This window comes from Ochotona curzoniae, unplaced genomic scaffold (genome assembly GCF_017591425.1).
Source record: "Ochotona curzoniae isolate NIBS_2020 unplaced genomic scaffold, NIBS_Ocur_1.0 contig_3622, whole genome shotgun sequence".
In the NCBI taxonomy this organism is placed as follows: domain Eukaryota; kingdom Metazoa; phylum Chordata; class Mammalia; order Lagomorpha; family Ochotonidae; genus Ochotona; species Ochotona curzoniae.
The window spans coordinates 17,806,551-17,829,256 of record NW_024465926.1 but is presented as its reverse complement, the minus strand read 5'-3'; the positions used below and the strand labels follow the sequence as shown (position 1 = coordinate 17,829,256).

The 22,706-nt window shown below is 38.3% G+C and overlaps 1 protein-coding gene across 3 annotated transcripts in view; it reads right to left on the bottom strand.

The window, feature by feature from the left end:
* CDH8 (cadherin 8) overlaps positions 1-22,706 on the bottom strand; it is a 327,239-nt gene that overhangs the window by 198,141 nt on the left and 106,392 nt on the right. For all 3 annotated transcript variants that reach the window (XM_040982089.1, XM_040982090.1, XM_040982088.1), the window contains one exon: positions 10,877-11,171. In XM_040982089.1, the coding sequence (XP_040838023.1) occupies positions 10,877-11,171 (295 nt within the window). The remainder of the gene's footprint in view (positions 1-10,876; positions 11,172-22,706) is intronic.

The window sequence follows — 22,706 nt, the reverse complement described above, 5'->3', positions numbered from 1 at the left end:
TTACTGTCACAGGTAAGGGTTAGGCAACAGGGTTATACATATTTCCCTATCAAGTGCACAAGTGTATTTAATGTCTGTGATAACACCCTTTTCTTGTGTACTATTAGTGGGTGATTCTATTCCTCTGATAATGATTTCCCATATTCACATGTGGCAAGATCTTAAAAACGCTGCTATGGTTCTATTCCTCACTGTTCCCATCTGTAAAATCAGAATCATAAAATCTACATCACAAGATTATTGGTAAGGTTAAGTGGGATGTATATGCACAGTGAATAATGAAGTACAATGCACAAATGCCTATTAATCTCTATGTAGTTTTAAAAGAATCATTCATGATGATGGCATTAATCTAATAATATGTCTTTGTATTGCAGAAAGAATAATCGACAGACATGCCAACACATTTCAAAAACCTTCACTGGGTGTGCATGTTTGCCTCAATGGTTAAGCGCCCTCTTGGGATATCTGTGTCCTATTTCGAAGTGCCTGGCTTGAGTGCTCCATTTCTGGTCCAGCTTCCTGCTGATGCAGATCCTGGAAGTACCAGGGGATGCTTCCCATACTGAGGTTCCTGCTACCCACATGGGAGACCTGAATTGGTTTCTTGGCTCCTGACTTTAGGTTGCCCCTCCCTTGGATGTTACGGGTATTTGGGAAGTAAACCAACAGATGGAACATCTTTGTTTAGTTTGGCTCTCTGCTTAACAAAGAAAATGAAAAAAAAAAAACAAACCTAATATTAAATAAGACCTTCAATATCATTTGGTGACCCTTAACATAAGCCCAAAGGTATTTCCTGAACTCAAGTCAATCTGCTACCTGCAGAGATGTGTAACGGGTAGACAGTGAGGAGACCCTGAAAGTATGAAAGGATTACAAGGAACAGATTGCATCGCCAGGCTACATGACAAAAGCAAAATGAATATAATAGTCTTCAACGCCAGCATAAGTATGGTTACACCAACTGTAAACTCTTTGAGCACAGTCAAGGGTTGAAAGCTGTTTCCCTTAGAATGGGGGATGCATCTGAGACCATATGTCCAGTATGATCCATATGTTCTCACCACAGCCTCACATTGTAACTATTTTTTTGTCTTTTCTCAGGATGTCCAAATATATGCCGAATGTGCACACACATACATTTTCATCTCTTTTCCCCCACAGACCTACATATTTATCTTTATATTTTAGTTCTAGGAAAAATCTTGCATATATTTCTTATAACTTTCATCTATTGGATAACTTATTTGTTTAGCATGTGATCATCTTGCCATAGACATTTCTTCATGCTTTTCTCTACATAAAGTTACAGATAGAAAAGAAAAAAAAATCAACATGTAGGAGTACAAATTAGAAAAAAAAAAGTTACTAATAATCCATACACACATAAAGACTCCAGGAAACACCTACTGGATGCGAATAGCGAGGTTTGAGGAGAATATTCCATACCCCAAAAGCATATTCACAAAGATGTGCCACATTCATTTTCAATCAAGGCTTCAGGTTTCCACAAATGCATGTTTTGGAGCTGCTCTGGCAAGCTGTTCATTCCCAGCTCTGTCACACTAATGTCAGCCAAGGCTGGACTCTGTGAACTTAACTGTATCATTTAATTCAGGACTTCTTAGGATGGACATGGAACAACAACGCATGACGTTGTAGATGTTAATGCTAATTTATAGTGCACTATCCACATATATGATACGGTTTGAATACCTTAAGAACAATCTGCCCTTTTGCCTCTGATCAATATGTATGTTGAATTCTAAAATGTTCATTTGCATCCAAGGGCAAAGGGTCACAAAAGGCTGCAGGATCATGTGCTTGTCTGGGTAGAAGCTCTCCCGAGTTTTTCTAACTTCCATCTACAATACTGAACATTTTTATTTTCTTTATAATAAGTACACATATGCTGATTTGGAAATATTTTTCAGTGTTTAAAGTACAAGAACATCACTTCCATAGGAACCAGTAAATGTCTAATTTTCCTCAAGAAGATTAGAATGGGCCTGGAAATGATTGGTAATAGACAATTTCTCAGAGGACAGGGAAGAAGTCCATAAAATTCAGAGACATGAATTAATACATCAAGATATAGCAAGACCCACAGTGTGACTGAACAAAAGATACACGTATGTGAAGAAAAGAGTCAACAAGATAGTCGTGTTAAGTAATCCCTGTCATTAAGCACAGGATACAAGGCAGAGAGAAGTTCAGCAGGGAACAACAGAACTTCAGTAAACTGGTGCCTCGTGGAGGCACAGGTGCACTGACCCAGATTAAAGGCATCAGTTGAGATATATCATCAATGTTGCCTCTTCCCTTCCATATTATTAATCCCGAGTCAATTGCTAATCCCATTTTAATCCTCCAAAACACCAATTCAAATGAGGAGATCCTTGTGAATAGGAGATATGGATTTCTAAATTACACTGAGCAAAAAAAAAAAAAAAAAATACATTGAAAAACTCATCAGAAGCAGGGTTGGAGCCAGAGTGCTAAATTTGTGTTTATGGGCCTGTGCCTGCCAGGATCTCGTATGAGTACCCGTTCATGTCCTGGCTGCCTTACTTCCCTTGTGGCCTGGGAAAGCCATCAAAGACAGCCCAAAGACATGGGACCCTGCACCCACGTGGGAGACCTGGGACATTTCAAGTGTTTATACATTTTAATATACATTTATATATTATTGCTTTATAAAGAACAAAAGTGAAATCAGCTATTAACACTTGTAAGATATAAAGAACTTGTAAGATGCAAGCTTTTTATTACATTTTCTTGTGATGTATCACTTTGATGAATTTTTATTGATGAGTGGGAATTTACTAGAGAACATTCAGATTTTTTTCTGTTTGTTATTTAAAATTCCTAAGTCCATAGATCAGCTGAAAAAGAGGACACTGTGAGGAACAGCTACTTTATATCAGTATTGCAACCCCAAACAGAGGTAGATTTGAAAATAACCTTGACAGTCCTATATTGAACAGCGTGGAAATGTGAATATTTTCAAAATAATGAAAGCGATGTTTTTATAAAATGCATTATAAACTCCCCAAAGCTATTCTATTCCATTAGCATATTTATAATACATTTTTGAAGTGAGGGTTATATGGAAGAGCCTTAACATGCAGATATCAGGAATATGAGCTGATGAAGGCAAGTCCTAATTGTCAGTCATCGGTCTACAAGTTGGGAAAAAATGACAAAACGCAAAATGAGCCACAAATACCCAAAACTGCATTTCTGTGTCATCTATTAATTAATCAAGTGTGACAGTGTAATTGAAGAAGTATAGAAGATCAAGCATTAAGATAAATAGTGTATTTTAGATGCCTTTTACAGATAACTGGGACCAAATTCTCCATTGGGGTTACTCTGGTATTTTCTCATACCAGGTCATGTATGGAAACCCTGAAGCATCATACAAAGCATCATATCTGAGACCATTGGTTCACTTTCACCACAGATTTAAAAATAATCAATAATAAGGGTTATCTCTTACACCAACTGTGCAGATCCCTAATGAAGGCTTAGCTTCTTCATGCAGACTAGAGACTGCAAAATCCTCACTCCGTCATGGAGTTTCGGAAGCACAGCTGTCACAGGCATTCATATCAGGTAGAGCAGCTGGATTGCTTTGGAGGGTGTTTATTTCAATCCCCATGATTTCCCGCCCATGTTTTCCCAAAGAATTTCAATTTTGTTCGGCACTCTGAATCAAACAGACAAAAAGTATAATCAAATTCAGGATGTGTTTTCCGTTTGCATCACCCATGTGAATGTACAGAAAGGCTGCTCAATCTTTTCAAAAGCTAGCCCAAAGAAGAAAGTCACAACCTTTAGATGTATACATACAGATGAGGGCTGGGCTGAAGACAGCTTGTCACTATGGACTTGTTTTCGATATTGTAAGTTTATATGATGTGAAGTTGTTCCTTTAATAATAAAAAAAAAGCATATGAAAGTGAGTTTCTTTAATTATTACCTTGGAACTAGTCTTTACGTGAGGCCAGCATACGAAGCAGACACTGACAGAATAATAAGCACATCCATTTAGGCTGAAGTCATCATAGTACGCATCGCATTTTCAGAACTGCATATTTTGCGATTTACCTACAAGCAAGATTAACATGCAGGCTTGCAGAGAACCACCAGGTTTTCTCATCAGATATGTGTTTCTGAGGCTTTTGTTAAAACGAAACCTTAAATTGGGGCCATGAGGTGTCTGCATCTCCAAAAGAGCAATAATATGAATTTACCAATTATGGAGAAACAGCCATTCTTTTTCATTTGTCATTTTATCATAACGCATTTGAAATTTTGGGACACTACTCTTATTTTGAATACACATCAGAAAATGTTTCTATAGGTCTGTGATGCGAAAGAACAATCTAGACACAAGTACCCGGGAGGACTAAAACAGGAAGAATCATGAAGTGCCATTTTCTTTCCTGAACTCCTTAAACTCCCTGAAGACTTTATTTCAAAGGCTGTGAGGCATGGCTGGTGTTAGAGGGCCCTTCGTAAGTCATCCACTACATGAATAAGCGACGATCCAATTATAAATAGATTGGGAATAGATAGACAGGCTTATTATTGTAAGAAAAAGGAAAAACCTAGAATGTACACTATACTGTTGCTTTACAATTGGAGATACTGCACTCAACAGGGCTTCGATAGACGGATGGCGTATATGCTAGTTTTGCAGCAATTCCATGGCACACCACCACAAATCAAGTTGCAGAAAACAGCAGATTTTTTTTTTCCTCTGACACTCTTGGATTCCAAAGCCAAGGCCACACTTTCCCCAAAAGACTCTTATGTCCTTTCCCACTACTCGGGATGGCAAATTTGAGTCTTTGCCTTCATGCTCAACACGGCCTTTTCCCCCTGTCTGTGCCTGTCAACAGCTTTTCTTCAACGTCATAAATTACTGAATTTAGGCACCTGTCAAGTCTAGCACGATTCCTAACTGACTAATCACATCTGCAAAGACTGTCCTTCATAGTAGTCACCATTCATAGTTCTTAAAGGACATGAAACTTGGGAAAACGATATTCAGCACAGTACCGACAGGTGGGAAAGATGGGCGGGCTGTGTGTTCCTCCATTCATTCCTTAATTCTGCCCTGTCCACTGAAAAGAACAGGGACAAGCCCATAACAGTTCACGCAGCTCCTGTCTAGATTTGGTAAGTAAACACAATTCTCCCTTAAAAGGAACCAGATCTCTTTATATACATGGCAAACTCTAGCACTTTGCTGGAGAAAACGTGAAATGAGACTGAACTGATGAAATCAGAGGTTAGAATGTGCCCCCCACACACAAAATAATGGAATCTTCTCAATACACAGTATCAGCTTCAAGGACAAGTCATGGACAAGTCTGAGATAGCGTGAGCCTCAAAATAAGTAATTAAGACATGTATTATAGATCACTAAATAAAACCAGAATCTAAACCAAATTAATGCCTATACTCAATCAAATAGATGAGAAGAGAATTTTTCCTCTAAAAGAATGCTAACCAAGAAGTGTTAACAGAATAATAAATTTAAGACAATCATCATTTTCATTTAGAAAAGAATTATCAGTAGATCTGAGCTAGTGGGTTTATGAGGAATAAGATATGTACATGGGTTCAAAGCATTGGCCAGGAAAAGTAGGCACCAGAAGTAATTTTGAATGGATGATCTCATTTAAAAAGTCATCAAAGTTAGTGTCAACCAAAATTAAGCATAATCCTGAACTCCTGATATAAATCAGAGACAATATTAAAAAAATGCATATTCTGAAACAATTTAAAATGTTCCTCAAGAGACATCAAACAAATCTAGCCAAGGGTTTTTTAAAAGTATTGTTGTATGAAGATCAAATGTAAAGTTCACAAAAGAGATGACAGAAGAACCATTCAGATGAAGAAGCCCAACGTGAGTGAGATCTTATATCTGACCCTGTTACTAAAAGAGGACTTTCCTGGGATAATTAGAAGCATCTGAGATCTGAGCATTTGATAAGGATGATGATGTGTCAATACTGATGTTCTAATTTTTATGATATTTATAGTTGGGTAAACAATCACATGAGGAAGAGTTAATGAGGTGATAGGGAAAAAATGAGCAACTTATTCTCAAATAGCTCAGGAAAAATGTATTTCGATTGCATTTTAAAATTTCTCTAAATTTAAATATATCATTAAACAACCAAGATTCAAAAGAAATTAACTATATTTATGCAGACCTGCCTCTAAAGTTACCTTTGAGGATATACACGATACATTTACAAAGGGAAGTCATTTTTTTAAAAAAGGTAAGACAAAGGATGTGAATAACACATAGCTATGTTTTGTAGAAGTAAATGATGGAATTACTAATTCTAATTGTTTTCATTGTTTAAGGACAACGTGTTCACTTGCATTTATATGCTGTCTTTCATAAACTCTTCCATGGGAAGTCTCTGGAAAGCTATGATAATAGGCTTTTAAAAACATATACTTACAAAATCATTTTTCGACCTTCTGATATCTCAGTTATTAGTAGTATTCTGGGTTTGTTTGGTTGGGTTTTTTTGGTTGTTGTTGTTGTTTGTTTTTATGGGGAGTGCTTTACTTTGCTTGACCATCAGGAAACTTAGAGCCAAGTCAAGTTACTCTCTTTCGTGTTTATCTTCAACACTTTAGCAGCACTGTGGTCCCAGCCATTGACTGCAGGGCTCTCAATGAATTTTCATTGTAATTAGAATTTCTATGTGATGTGTTGTCCTTGGATTTCTAAATTACTTATACTCCTATCATGAAAATGCGTCATACAAACTTCTTGTCTCATTTCCCTCTGAGTTCTTCAAAGTAATTTGCAAAGAGTGCTGACCTTAAGAGTGCTTCCATCTTGGGGAAGCATTAACTGTTACGAATGTGCAGCAGAGTCTCAGGACTCACATAGACACAGTTCTCTAGAGAGATTCCCAAAGATCACCAGAGCACACTGTGAAGCCAAAGCAAGCAGGATGTCTGGACACAAACGCCCACTTCTTCACTTAATAGTTGCCTTTTTATGGGCCGTTATTTTCCCCGATTTTTCACTAAAAATAATGAGGAGTAGGGAAACTAACATCACTACTGACATTTCCCGACTGCTATGGATAGAGGAGCATTTAGCAGAGTAGCTCTTGAACACATATTCATCAGCAGCAGAACAGTCCTGGACCTTAAAGAAAACGAGTAAGATCTCAAGGGTCATTTTCTATGGATCCGCAAGCCAGAACGCCCATCAGCTAGAGGCAGAGTAAGCTGTTTCATTGTTTTTCTCCTACCTTCATTTAAACATCCTTTTGGAAGAACAGGACCCATTCCAATACGTGAATTTGTGAAATATGAAGCTTTGTTGAGCAGTTTTTCATTAGCTCCTGTGTTCATTTAACACAGGTAATTTATCAAATCATTTCAGCTCACGGAAATCACAAAGGGATGGTTGCAGAGACATTCATATTTATCGAGGTCCAACTCCACAGTAGGCCGAGCTATTAGTGTTCGAAATATAATCCTTGGGTTTTCCAATAAACCTTTAGAGAGGGCTTACTGGATATAATATATAGTTGAAGAAAGTAAAATTTGGACAGAATTTGTTGTTTAGCAATTAGACTTCAGATTTGGAGCTAAATAACCTGAGAGACAATTTCGACACTCCATAAACGGTTCATTTTTTTCCAACCTCAGGCTTACCCAACCCATTAGGATTGAACATCCCAAGGCACAATAACATTAGAAATGCATATTTAAAACTTACATGAATACTAAAAATATTTAGAATTATATGTAGATGAATATCACCACTGAAAAAGCTTTCAACAATGCTAGTTTGGAATCCACCGTTAAGATCAGACAAGCTCACATGCCTCGTATCATTCAGTATTGCAATGAAAATGAATTGTCATCAAGTCCTGACATTTACAGCAGAATAGAAAAGAGCTAACTGTGTTTCAGGCTTCCAAATAAGATAGTTCTAAAATAATTTGGCTGCCATTTGGGCAAATATATGTGTGTGTTTTGTCTTGACAGCCTGTCAACTGACAGACAGCTCTTGAACGTCACATTCATTTCCATAAAATATTGGTAAATTTCTCAATTAGAATTTTATTTTTCCCTTTCTGAACAATGCAATGCCCCCATCCTTGTCGGCATTTCCCACGGCATGCCACTGCAGTGGCTGGCATCACTACAGCAGTAAAGGATGGGAGACGGAAGGAAGCAGAGAGGAGAGAGACGGGCTGAGAGAAGGGTGGCAATGGGGAGAGAGTGGAGGCAGCAGCTACCTGCATCTTGATATTCAGCTTCATGAGAAATGAAGGGAATGATTTACACTGGTTAATAAAATAGTGCAGCCCCCTTGGCTTTTTTTCTTTCTTAACATATTTTATCTTACACAGGATTCAGACACATAATCAAGAACTTCTGAAACATTTAGAGTCAATTGGTACAAATTTGGCATTTGGCTCAAAGAATTATAATAACGCGGCAAAAACAACAGCTTCTCTGCTCATCATTTGTTAGCAATTAAGATGAATTAGGTCGTAAGTATGGCAGATCCTGAGAGGTTTTGTTTTTCTTTTAAATAATCCTACTGTAATCTGGATGGAGTGATGAGTGATGCTAGTTCTTTGACCTAAATGCGTTGAGCAAGGACTAGGATTAAAAATAAAGGAAATAAAGTATTTCAGAACCTAAAAGAAGTGCAAAGAAGGAGGTGCTTCGCTTGTTTGTGTTGCTCTTCAGTGACAATGGTGAAGGTAGAGAGAGCTTCCCGATAGTAAGGTGTAGGAGTTTTCTTAGAAGAATGTCACTGTAGCCTGCCGCATGGGAGACATTCTGCTCTGAAAAGAAGAGAAGCCTGAATAATACAGAATTGCTTGCAAAGATGTAGATAAAATGGAGTTGTGGCAAAAATCATATATGTGCAGTATATGGAGACCTGAAATCCTATCTCATTGCAGTCACAATCAGATTCCCTAAGTTTTAACATACGTAGGTTGAGAGATCTTGAATGAAGCTATACTCTGACAAGTCATACAGGCTAAGAAGCTTGGAAATCAATCCACTTTAGTTATGCATCAATAAAATGTAAGAGAAATTTTTCTTTAACATACATACATGGATTAAGTAAGAAATCTCCAGGTTAGAATAAAGCACGTGTTATAGAAGGCTACAGAAGTGATCCACTAGGTTCCATTTAGATCTTTAGAGGAGGGTGATTGTGAAAGTGAAATGAGTCATCACAGATTAACATTGTAGTATGGTCTGGAATGACTAGAATTAGTTATTTAATGGGTAAGACACACTTGCCTATTGACAGGGAAGATTCAACAATATCGCTTACATAAACGCTTACTGTGCGGATTTTAAAATAGTTAGTGTTTACTGATTAAATTATGGGTGTTGAAAAGTGGAAGGCACTTTCATAATAAAAAGTAGTAAGTTCAATGCATTAGTTTGTTTCCTTCTATTGGAAAGGCAGATCAACCCCCACCCCCCCACACACACACACACCAGTGGGTTGCTAAAATAAATTAAAACGTCAAGACCACCCTGGGGAGCCAAGGATGCTCTGTACTGTACCTGATAATGGGCTCCCAATTTAGCCTGAAAAACCACAATCAATACTCTGCTTTTCTTTGTATCGGCACTGACGATGTGGCTGAAGACATCGTCCATACGGATCTTACTCTTTCATGTCTGCAAAGAATGCCTCCTTTTTCAACCAGCTTGATTTTGTTATATAGAACTTGTGAACATGACTCTGAGTAAAGTGTGTGTGCGTGTGTGTGTGTGTGTGAGAGAGAGAGAGAGAGAGAGAGAGAAGGGGAGAGACTACGGGAGTACACAATTAAATGTTAAATTTTGAGTGATTTGGAATGATGGCTAAAGTATTTCTGCGTATCTTTCTCAGCTTTCAGTGTGTATCCTGTGCTTTTTGCTTGCCTTCTCATCTTCACCTACTGCTAATTTATATGACTCCATACAAAGCATGCACCTTGCTAGGTAGTTTGAAACAAAATACATAAAAAGACTTCTCTAACCCTGTGCCTTGAATGTCGTTACCCTATCTACACAATGTTGCTCCTGCTACTATTAACAGGAAGAAAAACTATAGAATTCCTCCTCTTCCTATATAAAATATGGTTAGGGGTTTTCTATATCAAGGCCGGGGTGTGGGGCTGTACAAACAGACTGGAAAGGGGGAGAATGGTTAGCGTTAGCTTTGGAATATGTGTTGGTTTAACAAGTGGATTGAGTGCTTCAACAGCTCCGAAAAACTGAGGATGGATCACTGGTCAGAGCAGTGACTCCTAAAACACATGAAATGAAGATAAAACGGCCGCCCAAACCAAGGTCTCTAAGGAAACAGGGATCGCCTAATCTATTCTAACCGCAACACACCAGCCCAAGCCAGTAGCTGGCAGACGACAGACCTAGATCGCTTGCTCCTGCTCTGTGCTCTGCATCAGCGTGTGAATACAGACAAACAAATAATTAAACATCAAGCAAATATCAATAGGATTAGCTTGGCATGTTGGAACAAATCTTGATAAATCCGCCTCAGTAACAATACTCCAACTACACATTTATGAGAGGAATACAAATCCTGCCCATTGCAGTATTGTCGTGGAAGGAGGGATATTTTAATAAAAACTGCTCCTCCGTCAGTTGCTATCACTAAGGGAGCAAAGCTATTGAGCTGTGGAACATGGGCCAAAAAGGGGGATTTGGAAATGCAAATTAGAGATAAGACAGTAATAAAAGTCTCTTCAGCAATCCACCACCCCTGGCGCCGGGAGCTATTTTAATAGTGACTCTGATAGTGCTGTGAAATTGGAAGCATACATACCCAAAATGGACATCTCTGGCACAGTAGCATGATAGGGTCCATTAAGAAACTCTGGTGCGTTGTCATTGATGTCTTGAACTTTGATAATAAATTCCGAAGGAGGCTCCAGAGGTTTGTTCGTCTCCCAGTCTACTGCCTGAGCTGTAAGCGTGTACTCAGCCTTTTCCTCCCGGTCAAGTCTTTTTATAGCATGGATGTCTCCAGTTACATCATTTATTTGAAAGATTGTCCCAGCTCCATCACCAGATAAGATGTATTTGATTTTTTTACTCCCAGGATCCAGGTCTGTGTGTAGCTAAAACAAAAAGTGGCAGAGTTAGTGACGAAGCAACCTGTACACACAGTGATTCTAAGTATCTTCTATTTGGATCTAAACTTGATTCTTTTTAATTAACTTGATCGATTTCTTCTGATAGTAGCTGTAGAAAGAGTCTGTACCCATCCAAATACATATTCTTCAGAAATAAACTGACATGAAACTCATGTAAGTTACCTGGAACAGATTGTAATACTCTCTGATTAGTTTAATGCAAAGTATAGACATATGCTAAAGAAAGTCAGGAAGAAATATGAACTATATAAATTCTTTTCAACTTGTTAACACATTTATTTTAAGCTTTATCATCAGTTATCCTTCAGGAATTGCTATATGCCAGAATCATGTAAATTACTTCTCATACAATCATTTTCTTAAGTTAAAAAAATGCTACATTAGAAACATAAGAAAACAGAAGTTGTATCAGGAACATAATAATGCTTTCCATCATTTAGGAAAATCGAATAAAGCTAGTGTGTGTGTAAACATTTGACCTAAAATTGCATCTAACACTGTGAGTTCCTGTGTTCAATTCCCACAAACGGTTTCCAATTCCAGCCGCCTACCAACTCTTAGACCTGGAGACATGAGGCTGACTTGGGTGGCGGGGTTCTTGCCAGTTAGGGAACCTGGAATTCATCCCAAATCTCCTAGGATCGGCCCTAGTCCAGCCTCACGAGTGCAGGGCTCTTAGTGACTGAATCAACATCAACAGATACCATCTCTGTCTCCACACACCCACCCTCCAATAAATAAATAATACTCCAATCTGTCCACGTTACTGATAGAAACAAGAGTAACACTGCGTGTAGATTTTGTGCTCTTGCACAATATCGTTTCTGGTATTCATTCAAACTACACAGCATCTACTGTGGTCAGGCTGTGGGAACTCGGTCTCCAGAACTGGAATGCCTCTGGAAAACTAACAGGAATCGAGATTCATCTTAGTTTTTGCTGACAAGCACTGGCTGAGACAATATTAATGGAATTCATGTAAATAATCCTCCTGAAATCATTGTTAGCTACTGGGGAAAAGAGAATCCTGATGCTAAAAGTCTCATTGCTGGCTCTCCAGAGGGAGGCAGGAATGAGCGGTTCTATGATGCTGCTTCTTTTCTGTGCTGTGTTGGCTCCCATTAAAAATAATACAAAAAACAACATGTTTTTCTTGGTTTGTATTTTTAAAAGAATAGTTCACTGAACTGTGCTTTCAAAATACTGCTAAAATGCACATATTTTCAGTTTAACTCAGCTACTTGACTGCCAATAGAGTTCCACTTACTGCACCATGAGATTTCAAATATTTGTTCCTTAAGAAAATAAGAATTGCTTTGTGGAAAGAAAGTTCCAGAAATTTCAAAAGACAATGTGCTCCCTTGAGATCCATTTACACAGAGCAGGCTCCTATCACTTTTTCTGCCTGTTTAAATTGTATTTAGCGCTTCAATGTGTGCAAAGAAAAGATGATAAAAAAGACATAAAAGAGCAACAAAGATTCAAAATGCATCTAGATCTCACACTTTACTTTTGAATATTAAAAAATTAAACTATAAGATTACATCAAATATTTATTGAATCTCAAAATGTAGCCTTTTCATTTATTGTATTAAATTTATGAACAAGAACAAATATTGAAATGCCACTTTATTTTAATGAATGTGGGATTATAATTCATTAGTGTGATATTAATCCTAATTTATGATCATTTTAATTTATGTGCATTTTAACATTTCTATTAGCATTTTTATTAAAAAAAGAAAATTTGAATAATATATCATCTATGGAGGTTTCATTCACACACAAGTCATTCTTCAGGCACAGAATAGATTGGTTTGTGTCATTCTTTGTGCCGGAATTTTTTGCTCGTTAACAAATTAACCGTTCAAATATGTACTATTATTACTTATGTTAGAATTTATTTATGCCATATATACCTTCCACTGATCAATAGATTCTACTTTGTAAACTGTATTATTATCTTGGGTTTTGATGATCTCTAGTGATTAAAAATAAATAAGAGAGAAGGAAGAAAAATTACAGTTTCTTCTTTCAAGATTTTATTTGTTTATCTGAGAGGCAGAGTTACAGAGCCAGAGAAGAAGAGAGAGAACTTCTAGTTCACTCCTCAAATGGCTACAACGGCCAAACTTCCTTCAGATCTCCCGTATGTGTGCTGGAATCCAAGGACTGGGGCCTCCTCTGTTGCTTTTGCAGACACAGCAGTAAAGGGGTGGGATTACAATCAAACTCAAACTGGACGCCTGTGGGACACCAGTTCTGCAGTCGGCTCATGGCCGTGCAGCTGCACATGGTGTTTTAACGTGTAGTGCACTACCCCAGGTTTTTAGAAGAATAAAACAAAAAGCTGTGAGCCAGGCTTCTATAAGCATATTCCTGGAGAAACTAACAAATTTGCTGAAGCCTCAGTTATTTGGGGGGAGCCCAAGACCAAAAGCAGGCCAGTCCAATGGCTAGCCCACATCTCCTTCCCAGCATGCAAACACTGAACAAAACAAATGAAACCAACACACAGGATGACAAGACTTAGGTTTTTTAATTGTTTGTTTTGAAGATTTATGTAATTTTATTTGAAAAGCAGATTTACAGAAAGGACAGAAAGATCTTTATATATATATATATATGATCTTTATATGTAAAATTCTGGGTTTCAAATAAATAAATAAATAAATCTTTAAAACAAAACAGAAATGGCTATAGTAAATGTCTGATCATTAAAACGATTTTTGTTTCTGATAATATTCAATCAATAAAATGATCTCTCAATATTGTCTAGGCGTAACCCATTCAAAAGACCTTTTACACATACAACACCCTGAAAAAATTTTGATTTTTTTTGTACTTAATTTTTTTAATTTTTGTATTTTTTGTAAGTTTTAATTATTTTGCATTGAGTTTTTTTCTTCCAAATGTTAACTCGTAATTAAACTTTGTAGAATTCTAGAGGCCAAATACCCTGATGATAATCTTGGAACAGAAAGTTGTAACTTTCATTCATATCTTCGTTTTATTTGAATCAGTCACACACACACACACACACACACACTATAGCTTTGTACATGACTTGTTCAGATAGCTAACTTGAAGCAATAATGAGAAGACTGTGAGTGAGTAAAAACAGTAATTTACAAAAAACAAGAGCACCAAAACAGTAGGTCTGGTCCTTGTAATGATTTGTTGTACAGAGTTAGAAGGTGCTGCTTAAACTGCTGGACTTCACAGATGCCCGACAGGTCCTGCTCACTTCCCTGGAATAGCAATGCCCTTGTCCTTGACTCCATGCAAGAACACATCTGGCAGCCCGTGAAGCCAGTTTTCTCACAAACACTCTGTGTGTTCACATGTAATCTGCAAATGCGACTCCTCTGTCCTCCAAGGCTTGCCTCGGACAAAATGGGAGCAGGATAAGAAATCATATGGAAAATTGGCTAGGGGAAGGCGAGACTCCTTGGACCAGGGAAGGTACAAAAAGATCTTCTCTGTGTACCTAGACAGCATCCAGTGCACTTTCCTGTCTAGGAAATGAAGTGGAGTTGATGCAGATATGGTCTCTGCTGCCCACTGTTGTGTGGGAAATAAACATAAAGAGAAACTTTAGAACAGTCATTATGTGTTGTGAGGGAGTCAGCCTGACATGAATATGGTCATGTTGGTTTATATACCACCTTGTTCTTTAGGAACACTGACAGTCAAGCTAACTCCTATGGGCGAACAAGGTCATTAAGGTAACCTAGTCCTGTTTTCTGAGGCCCGGGAGGTTAAACTTTCCTGAGAAAGCGAGACACATACCAGTTAGTCATTGTCTACCTTCGCAAGAAAGTCCTTCATCATCTGCTTGCTGTCACTATGATCCTCAGCTCTTCAAGTTATGCAATAACTTCTTTCTACAATAAATTACACACTATAATCCCAGACTTTGTCTTTCTTCACTCTCATGGTGCTTTTCTTCAAAACATCGTCGTCATCATTGCATTGACTACTATCTGGTAACCATAATGTAATGTTTTTCTAACAAGTCACAGGCCATTTCCCCACTTGTCCCTGATCATGGAACCAAGGGAGAACTGTAAAGGTGACAAAGTACATAGTTTCACAAAGGAAGCTGACGTGATGACGGTCATATTGAAGCAGTTAGTGTGTGCTTCTGAGCAAAAGTCGCCTAGAGACTAAAAGGAAGGAAAAGTCAGAGAGCAAAGGGAGGTGCTCATTTACAAAGTGGCCTGGAGTCTACTTCCCAGGTCGATCCCTGAAAGCCAGGTCTGTCACTGGGGTTTCCAAACCCTCTCACCACTCAGCTTCCTGCAGCCTGTTTGCAGAAACACGGGGTGTCAGTTGTGCAGAGAGCGATTCCAGTTTTTCACATTTACATTTCAGTAATTATAACACACCTGCTACATGACTGAGGTGAATCGCATGTATCAGGTTCATTCCACTTGCATTGGTTTCCATTTATTTGCATAACACCTCCCAATTAAGAGACACATTTATACTATACATTCATCAGGGAAGAAGCATTTGCATTTGGCTATTCTTTGTATTCCCCGTGCCTAGTAATCGTTTTCACATTGTTGCCAACTCAATAAATACCTGTAAAGTGCATGTAAGGAAACAACAGTTCTAATTTTATTGGTAAAATGATGATTACAAGAAAGAGGTCGGGGCAGGACAAAACAAGCAATCAATCTCACTGAGGTACTAGATTGTTATGTCCCCACTAATGAGCTTCTGATTCAGTTCACTGCTACTGTACCTGGCTAAGAAGCAGAGAATAGCTCAAGTCCTTGGGACCCTTGTGCCCACATCGGAGACCCAGAAAAGGCACTGGATTCCTGGGTTCGGCCTCATCCAGCTTAGGCCATTGTATCCATTTGGGGAGTGAGTTAGCAGACAGAAGATCTCTCTCTCTCTCTCCTTCTTTCTCACTGTGAATCTTCCTTCTTTAATTCATAATTCATTTTTCTTTGGAAGGCAGAGTTACAGAAAGAAAAAGATACTGAGGGATCTTCCATCCTTTGGTTCACTCCTCAAAATTGTCCCAACACTGGAACAGTATCAATCCAATGCCAGGGGCCAGGATTTTCTCCCATGTGGATTCAGGGGCCTAAGGACTTGAGCCATCCTCCACTGTTTTCCCAGGCCATAAACAGGGAGCTGAATTGGAAATGAAGCAGCTAGAACATGAGCTGGCACCCCGGCTAGCTTAGCCTACTATGCCCTGATGATGACCCATCTTTTAAACTGTACATGCAAAGCCCTTGGGTCAACTCAAGTATGTGTTCAAATTTAACCCTGTGACACAAAACAATACATGATAGAGGGCAGGTGGAAAGAAAGATACATGGAGAGACAGATGATAGATTCCAATGATTTGTACTCAGACACTAAATACAAACCTTGGTCTTTCATGTCACCTATATCTCTCACATGGTTGTGCAAATGCATTTTCGGAAACTTTCTAGAATCTCAACCAGGATTCCCCAGGACCGAAGGGAAATCCCAGGGCACCAGAGCCGAGAGAAGATAACTGTCCTGCACAGACACCTACTCAAGTGCCAAGCTTTTCTCCTCTACACTGAGACAAAAACCCAGTGAGCTTCCGGGAAAACAGTTTTGCTACCTGAAAAATCAGACAGCTGCTATCAGACTTATTCTGAAGCTCTGCTCTATCCAGAAAGATGCCATTGGAGAGTTTATCCTACCTTCCTATGAAAAGAAAAAAAAAAAACAAGCAATGGGAGACAATCCATGTTTTTAGAATCCAAAATGTTAATAAGAATTGCTTCAGCAGGTATCCCTGCTACTTACTGGTGACTTGTTTTTCATGAATCATTTATATCACAGAGAATGGCAAGCTTAGCATTCTTGAATCAAATTATATCTCAACAATATCTTTTCAATATCTACTATCTGTATGCCTGTAACAGAAACATTGTAATATTGGCTATCAATTTTTCATTGATGAATTTCAACCATGATAGAGAGGACCAAGGACTTTGATACATGCTGAGTTTCGGCTTACATCTACAATATCAAGTGTAAAGGACGGATAAGGAGAAAGAACCAGAGTGACACAAGAGTTGTTCACGCAACGTCTCCCCAGAGGCATCAGGAGTTAGCCTTAAAAGTTGGTCATTTTAAATTCTAGTACAGCAGGCTTGGGTACCACCACGGATCGTCTCATCAACCTGAGGACTCAGCATGAACTGTCCCATTCCAAAAAAGAGTGAATCCAACATTGTGTAGACAGAAAAATGGACAGCCACTTGTGCTTGTGACATTGAAGCACCAGATGATGGAGCTAGTGGGTACGAGAGGCAGAAAAGTGGCATCATCTGTCTTTATACGAAATGTCATCCCACTACGGAAAATTTAAATAATCCCAATATAGTTATCATAAAACTAAGACTATAAAAATAAGTATACAAAAATACCGAGATTTGAAAGAAAACCAAGTAGCGGGTTATGCAGTTGCTCCCAGGATCATATTCTCTCAGAAAACAATAACTCAGTAATAATCACTTCCAACATAATTTCTAAAGCAAACCAAGTCACCCTTAAATTCATCTTAAGAGGTGAAAGAGTGATAATGGAAACACGATTGATCTTGAGTACATGAAAAGAGAACAATGTCCTTTGTTGGCTGTAACCTCCCTTCTAGAAAAAAAATCTAAAGACACAAACATCCTAATGTTTTAGAGCTTTCCGATCTCTCAGGCATGCGTGCTTTGCATTCTGTGTCAGCTGTTTGTGTGAGAACTGAACAGCTTGACTTGACCAAGAGGAATGTTGCCCCAAAAATAGAAAATTGCTACCAAGTCCAATCAAACTGCTGCTATTGGCTGCAGACATCTGAAAATGTAGTTAGAACAGAGAAGGCAGTGCTTGCATCACGTTTTACAAAGGCAGGCTTTCTACATAACGCTGTTCATCAATTCATCCAGCAGCAAGCACAGAGTTTGGTTCAAACTACATACTCACTAGAATTGAGTTGATTTGGCTATATAAGGTTTATCTTAATGTCTTAAACCTCATCAGGGATTTTGCATAGATAAAGGACTCAGTAAATACGCAGACTTTCAAGTACACACCATTAATAAATGGCAAAACCTGAGATAACCTATGGAGTCATACTGCAGATCATATGCATTTTAGCCCTAGTTCCATAGAAATCCTTCAGAAAAAATATATTGTTTGATCTGGAGGTCTTCTGATATTCTGGAAGAGAAGCACATAGAATGCAGAATCTCTGCTTTATCCTTGAATGATACTGAAACAATACATACATCCGGCAAGTACATATATAAAACATGTCATCCAGGCAATGTGTAATCCTATCCATAGCTAAGGTTTGACATCGACTAGACAAGGAAGTGAAAAAACAGCGTGAGGATGATCTAATAGGAGTACAAAATGATAATACTGACAAGAGGAGGCTGGCGGGCTCATTCCCAGGAGACTCCTCAAGTAGACACTCAAGACCTTAGAAAATTTACTACCATCTTCAGTTTGGACCACAGCTTTGCAGGTTTGGAAACATGACATGCCAGCACAATAGCAAATCCACTGATCCGGTTAGATTTCAGTAAGAATCATAGATCACATAGAAAGGGGCTGCATATTGATGCTAAAAGAAAATGTTTCTTCAAGTCTAAAATACTTAATTTATCATCATAAGCAAAATTTCTTTTCCTATAAAGACAACACCACAAATAAAGCCAAATCATCCTTGTTGATAAGATTCAGAGGGAAAGGGAGTTAAATATATTAATTTTGTAATGGTTCCAGAGATGAAATCACTTACACTCACCCATGTTACAAAAATATTCTTAAAAATACTTCCCACATGCTCAAAGTATATATTTTCAGAATTTCTTTTACTCTGTATACTAGGAAAGAAACAATCAAAGAGCCATGGGATTAAATGCAAAAAGACATGTGGCTTTTCTAATGTAGGCTGATAACAGCATGGTTAAAATCTTGAATCTTACTGACTTGGAAGTCATTTTGATTCCCTGAGGCAACCAAAAATGGAAAGAATAATATTAGATATTATGGGATTTACTATGAGAGCTTGATAAGAAATTGAGCTGTATTAGAATTACATTGCAAGTCCATAAAGTTCTGAGGAATTTGTTTAATCTAAGACTCAGTTCTGTTATTTGTAAAATATTTCAATAATGGTGTCTACCCACCAGGATTACTGCAATGGTTAAACGTGACAGTAGATGATATTGGGGCCGGCACCCTGGCATTGCAGGCTTAGCTTCCCATCCATGGCCCTGGCACTCCATAGGGACGCTGGCTCATCTCCAAGCTGCTCCACTTCCTATCCAGTTTCCTGCTTACACCCTGGGAAAGCAGCGAAAGACGGCCCAAGTCCTTGGGGCCCTGCTCCCACGGGAGAGATTCAGAAAAACTCCTGGCCCCTGCCTTTGAATTGGCCCAGCTCTAGATTTGTAGCCATTTGGAGAGTGAATCGGTTATCTAGTCATCAAGTTACCTATCGCTCCTTTTGTTTGTGACTCTTCCTTTAAAGTAAAAATAAATCTTTAAACAAGAGAAATTTTCTAAAAACTAGACTTTAAATAGAAATTTACCTAGAGTATTTTCTACCTTCCCTCCTTCTTTCTTTCCTTCCTGTATTTATTTGTTTATTTACTTATTTATTTAAAATTCAGAGCTAAAGAGAGAGAGAAAGAGAGAGAGAGAAAGCTATAGCGGGGGGCAGGAAGAGAGAGCTTCCGTGCACTGATTATCTACAGCAATACCACCCCAAACGCACCTGATGCCCTGTGATTACCTTCACAGGGAGCGACCATGCCAAAACCGCTTTCCCATAAAAATATGCATAACAACATATTCTGACTTAATTTCAATATGCATAATACTTTAGATTAAAAATTAGAATGTAACAGATAACTGCTCAATGATCTGGGAAAAATCTGAGCGTATCTTCTCCACCTGGCCAAGGTTTCTTAAATTATACATTCTCTAAATATTTATCCACTTATTACATAATTATAGTGAATATATTTGAGTTTTATTTTCAATTTCTCAGTGATCATAAACAGAAAATGTGTACTGGTCTAGTAAATAAAACATTAAGTGGAAAAACATGTGAAAATAGATTGAGGTGAACAAATTTAGAAGTGAATAGATAGATGTTTGGATGGATACCTGGATAAACTAGTGGGATAAGATAATTAGCAGATAGAACATATCTGGATGAATGGTTATAGAGAATGCACTGATGAAACAAATAGATGAAGAAATGGTTGACAGAGTCAAAATCTTACCCGTCTTCCATTTATGTTTCAATGTACATTAAATGTTTTGAATCAATGGATGAATGAACAGATGGATGGACTAGTGAGTGGGTAGGCTGGAACAACCACAAGCTTCTCACTAAAAAAACAGATATAGAAATAACAAATCAATCTGTCTTAGAACACCAAGCCTCACTTTACACTATAGCTGACATAGTCATTGGAAATTCGGCCATAAATTATAAGAGATAGTTATGTGAAGATCTTCAGTATACATTTAATTTTCAAACAATCACCTCTTCATAAATTGTCTCCAAAACATCTGGAGATGATAAGTTCCTCCCCTGAGACATGGGGCCTTTTATGTCAAATAAATATCCATCATACTAAAACACAATGCCAGTAACAAGAATAGGACTGAAAACACAGATAATATTATTAACTAAATAAATGAAGGGGATTCTAAGGAGATATATATATTCAAAACAAATACAACTTATATTCATGCAGTTTTCCAAAGAGTAAATCACAGTGGAGCATTCAGTTGCACTGTTAAAGCAGGAGAGATGCCGAGCGACTGTTGTGTCAATATTCCTTATGTTTCAAAGAACTTGATTTACCAGAGAACTAACAGGAGTTGAAAATATGAGATTGAATTCTGATGTGATAATCACAGTTACTGGCTAAACAGGATGCATCTTATTATCCAGATAAGTAACAGGATTGCATTAGAGAAGAACGTGGTACACAACTGTACCTACTGCTCCCGAACCTTTATGCAGAAGCACAACTGTGTGAAAGCAAACCGAAGGGAACCTAGGGGAACGCTTAAACTGATGCTTAAGAAATGCAGACAACTGCAGTTTAGCTTAAACTATAGCGTACAGGAGTGATGGTGACAATCGTGTTTTTCTGAGACTAAAAAATTCTGAAAATAATGTGTAAGAATGCATAGGCTCATAGCCTAAATTCATATTTAAAAGAATAATCAAGTTTTCAAGGTTTAGCTAGGACTCAAAAAGTAAATGAATGAATGAATAAATGGATGGATGGACGGATGAATGAATGGATGGATGGATGGATGGATGAATGGATGGATGGACGAATGGATGGACGGATGGATGGATGGATGGATGGATGAACGGATGGATGGATGGATAGATGGACGGACGGATGGACAAATGGATGGATGGATGGACAGATGAATGGATGGATGGATGGATGGATGGATGGGCAGATGAATGGATGGACGGATGGGTAAGGCAATGAGGGTGGGGAGAATATAGGGATTCTTTATTTTAGTGAAGAATGTATGGGCAACTGAAAGGGTAAATAAGAAGACAAATAACTACAGAGATGCTTAAACATCCCACTTACAGCACTGGCATACCATTTGTTGCCTTTTTCAGAACCACGTGCTAAACTTCCATTTCAATTTCTTATTGATAGCCTGGGAAAACAGCAGAGGATGACCCAAAGCCTTGGGACCCTACACCTGTGTGAGAGACCTGGGGGAAACCTCTGGCTCTCAGCTTCATACCTGCCCAGCTCTGGCTATTACAACCTTTTGGGGAGTGAGCCACTGGATGAAAGATCTCTCTCTCTCTCTCTGCCAACATGCTCTCTGTTTAACTCTTTTTTCAAAATGTATTTATTTTTATTGGAAAGGCAGATTCACAGAGAAAAGAAGAGACAGAGAGAAAGATTTTCCGTCAGCTGGTTCACTCCCCAAGTGGCCACAACAACAAGAGGTGAACTGATCTGAAGCCAGGAGCCAGGAGCTTCTTCCTGGTCTCCCATGTGGATTCAGGGTTCCAAGGCTTTGGGCTGTCTTTAACTGCTTTCCCAGGCCATAAGCAGGGAGGTGAATGGGAGATGAGTCAGCAGAGACAAACCAGCATCCAAATGGGATATAGCACATGCAAGCTGAGGATTAGCCATGGAACCACTGTGCCAGCCGCATAACTGTCTTCCAAATAAAAATAAACACATATTCTAAAAAAGAAAAAAAAGTGACAATACGATTAAGAACTAGACGTACTATGCAAAATCAGACTGTACTAATAGGAAATATCTACTCAGATGATCATGCATTAATATCACTAAGTGAATATAAATTCATTTGCACCTTGAATAAGAGCAGTATATAATAACAGGAATTAGGTGTGTAGGAAGGGGCACTGTGTAATTGTTAATGTAGAAGTCCTGCTTCACTTTTCCTCAGCATTTT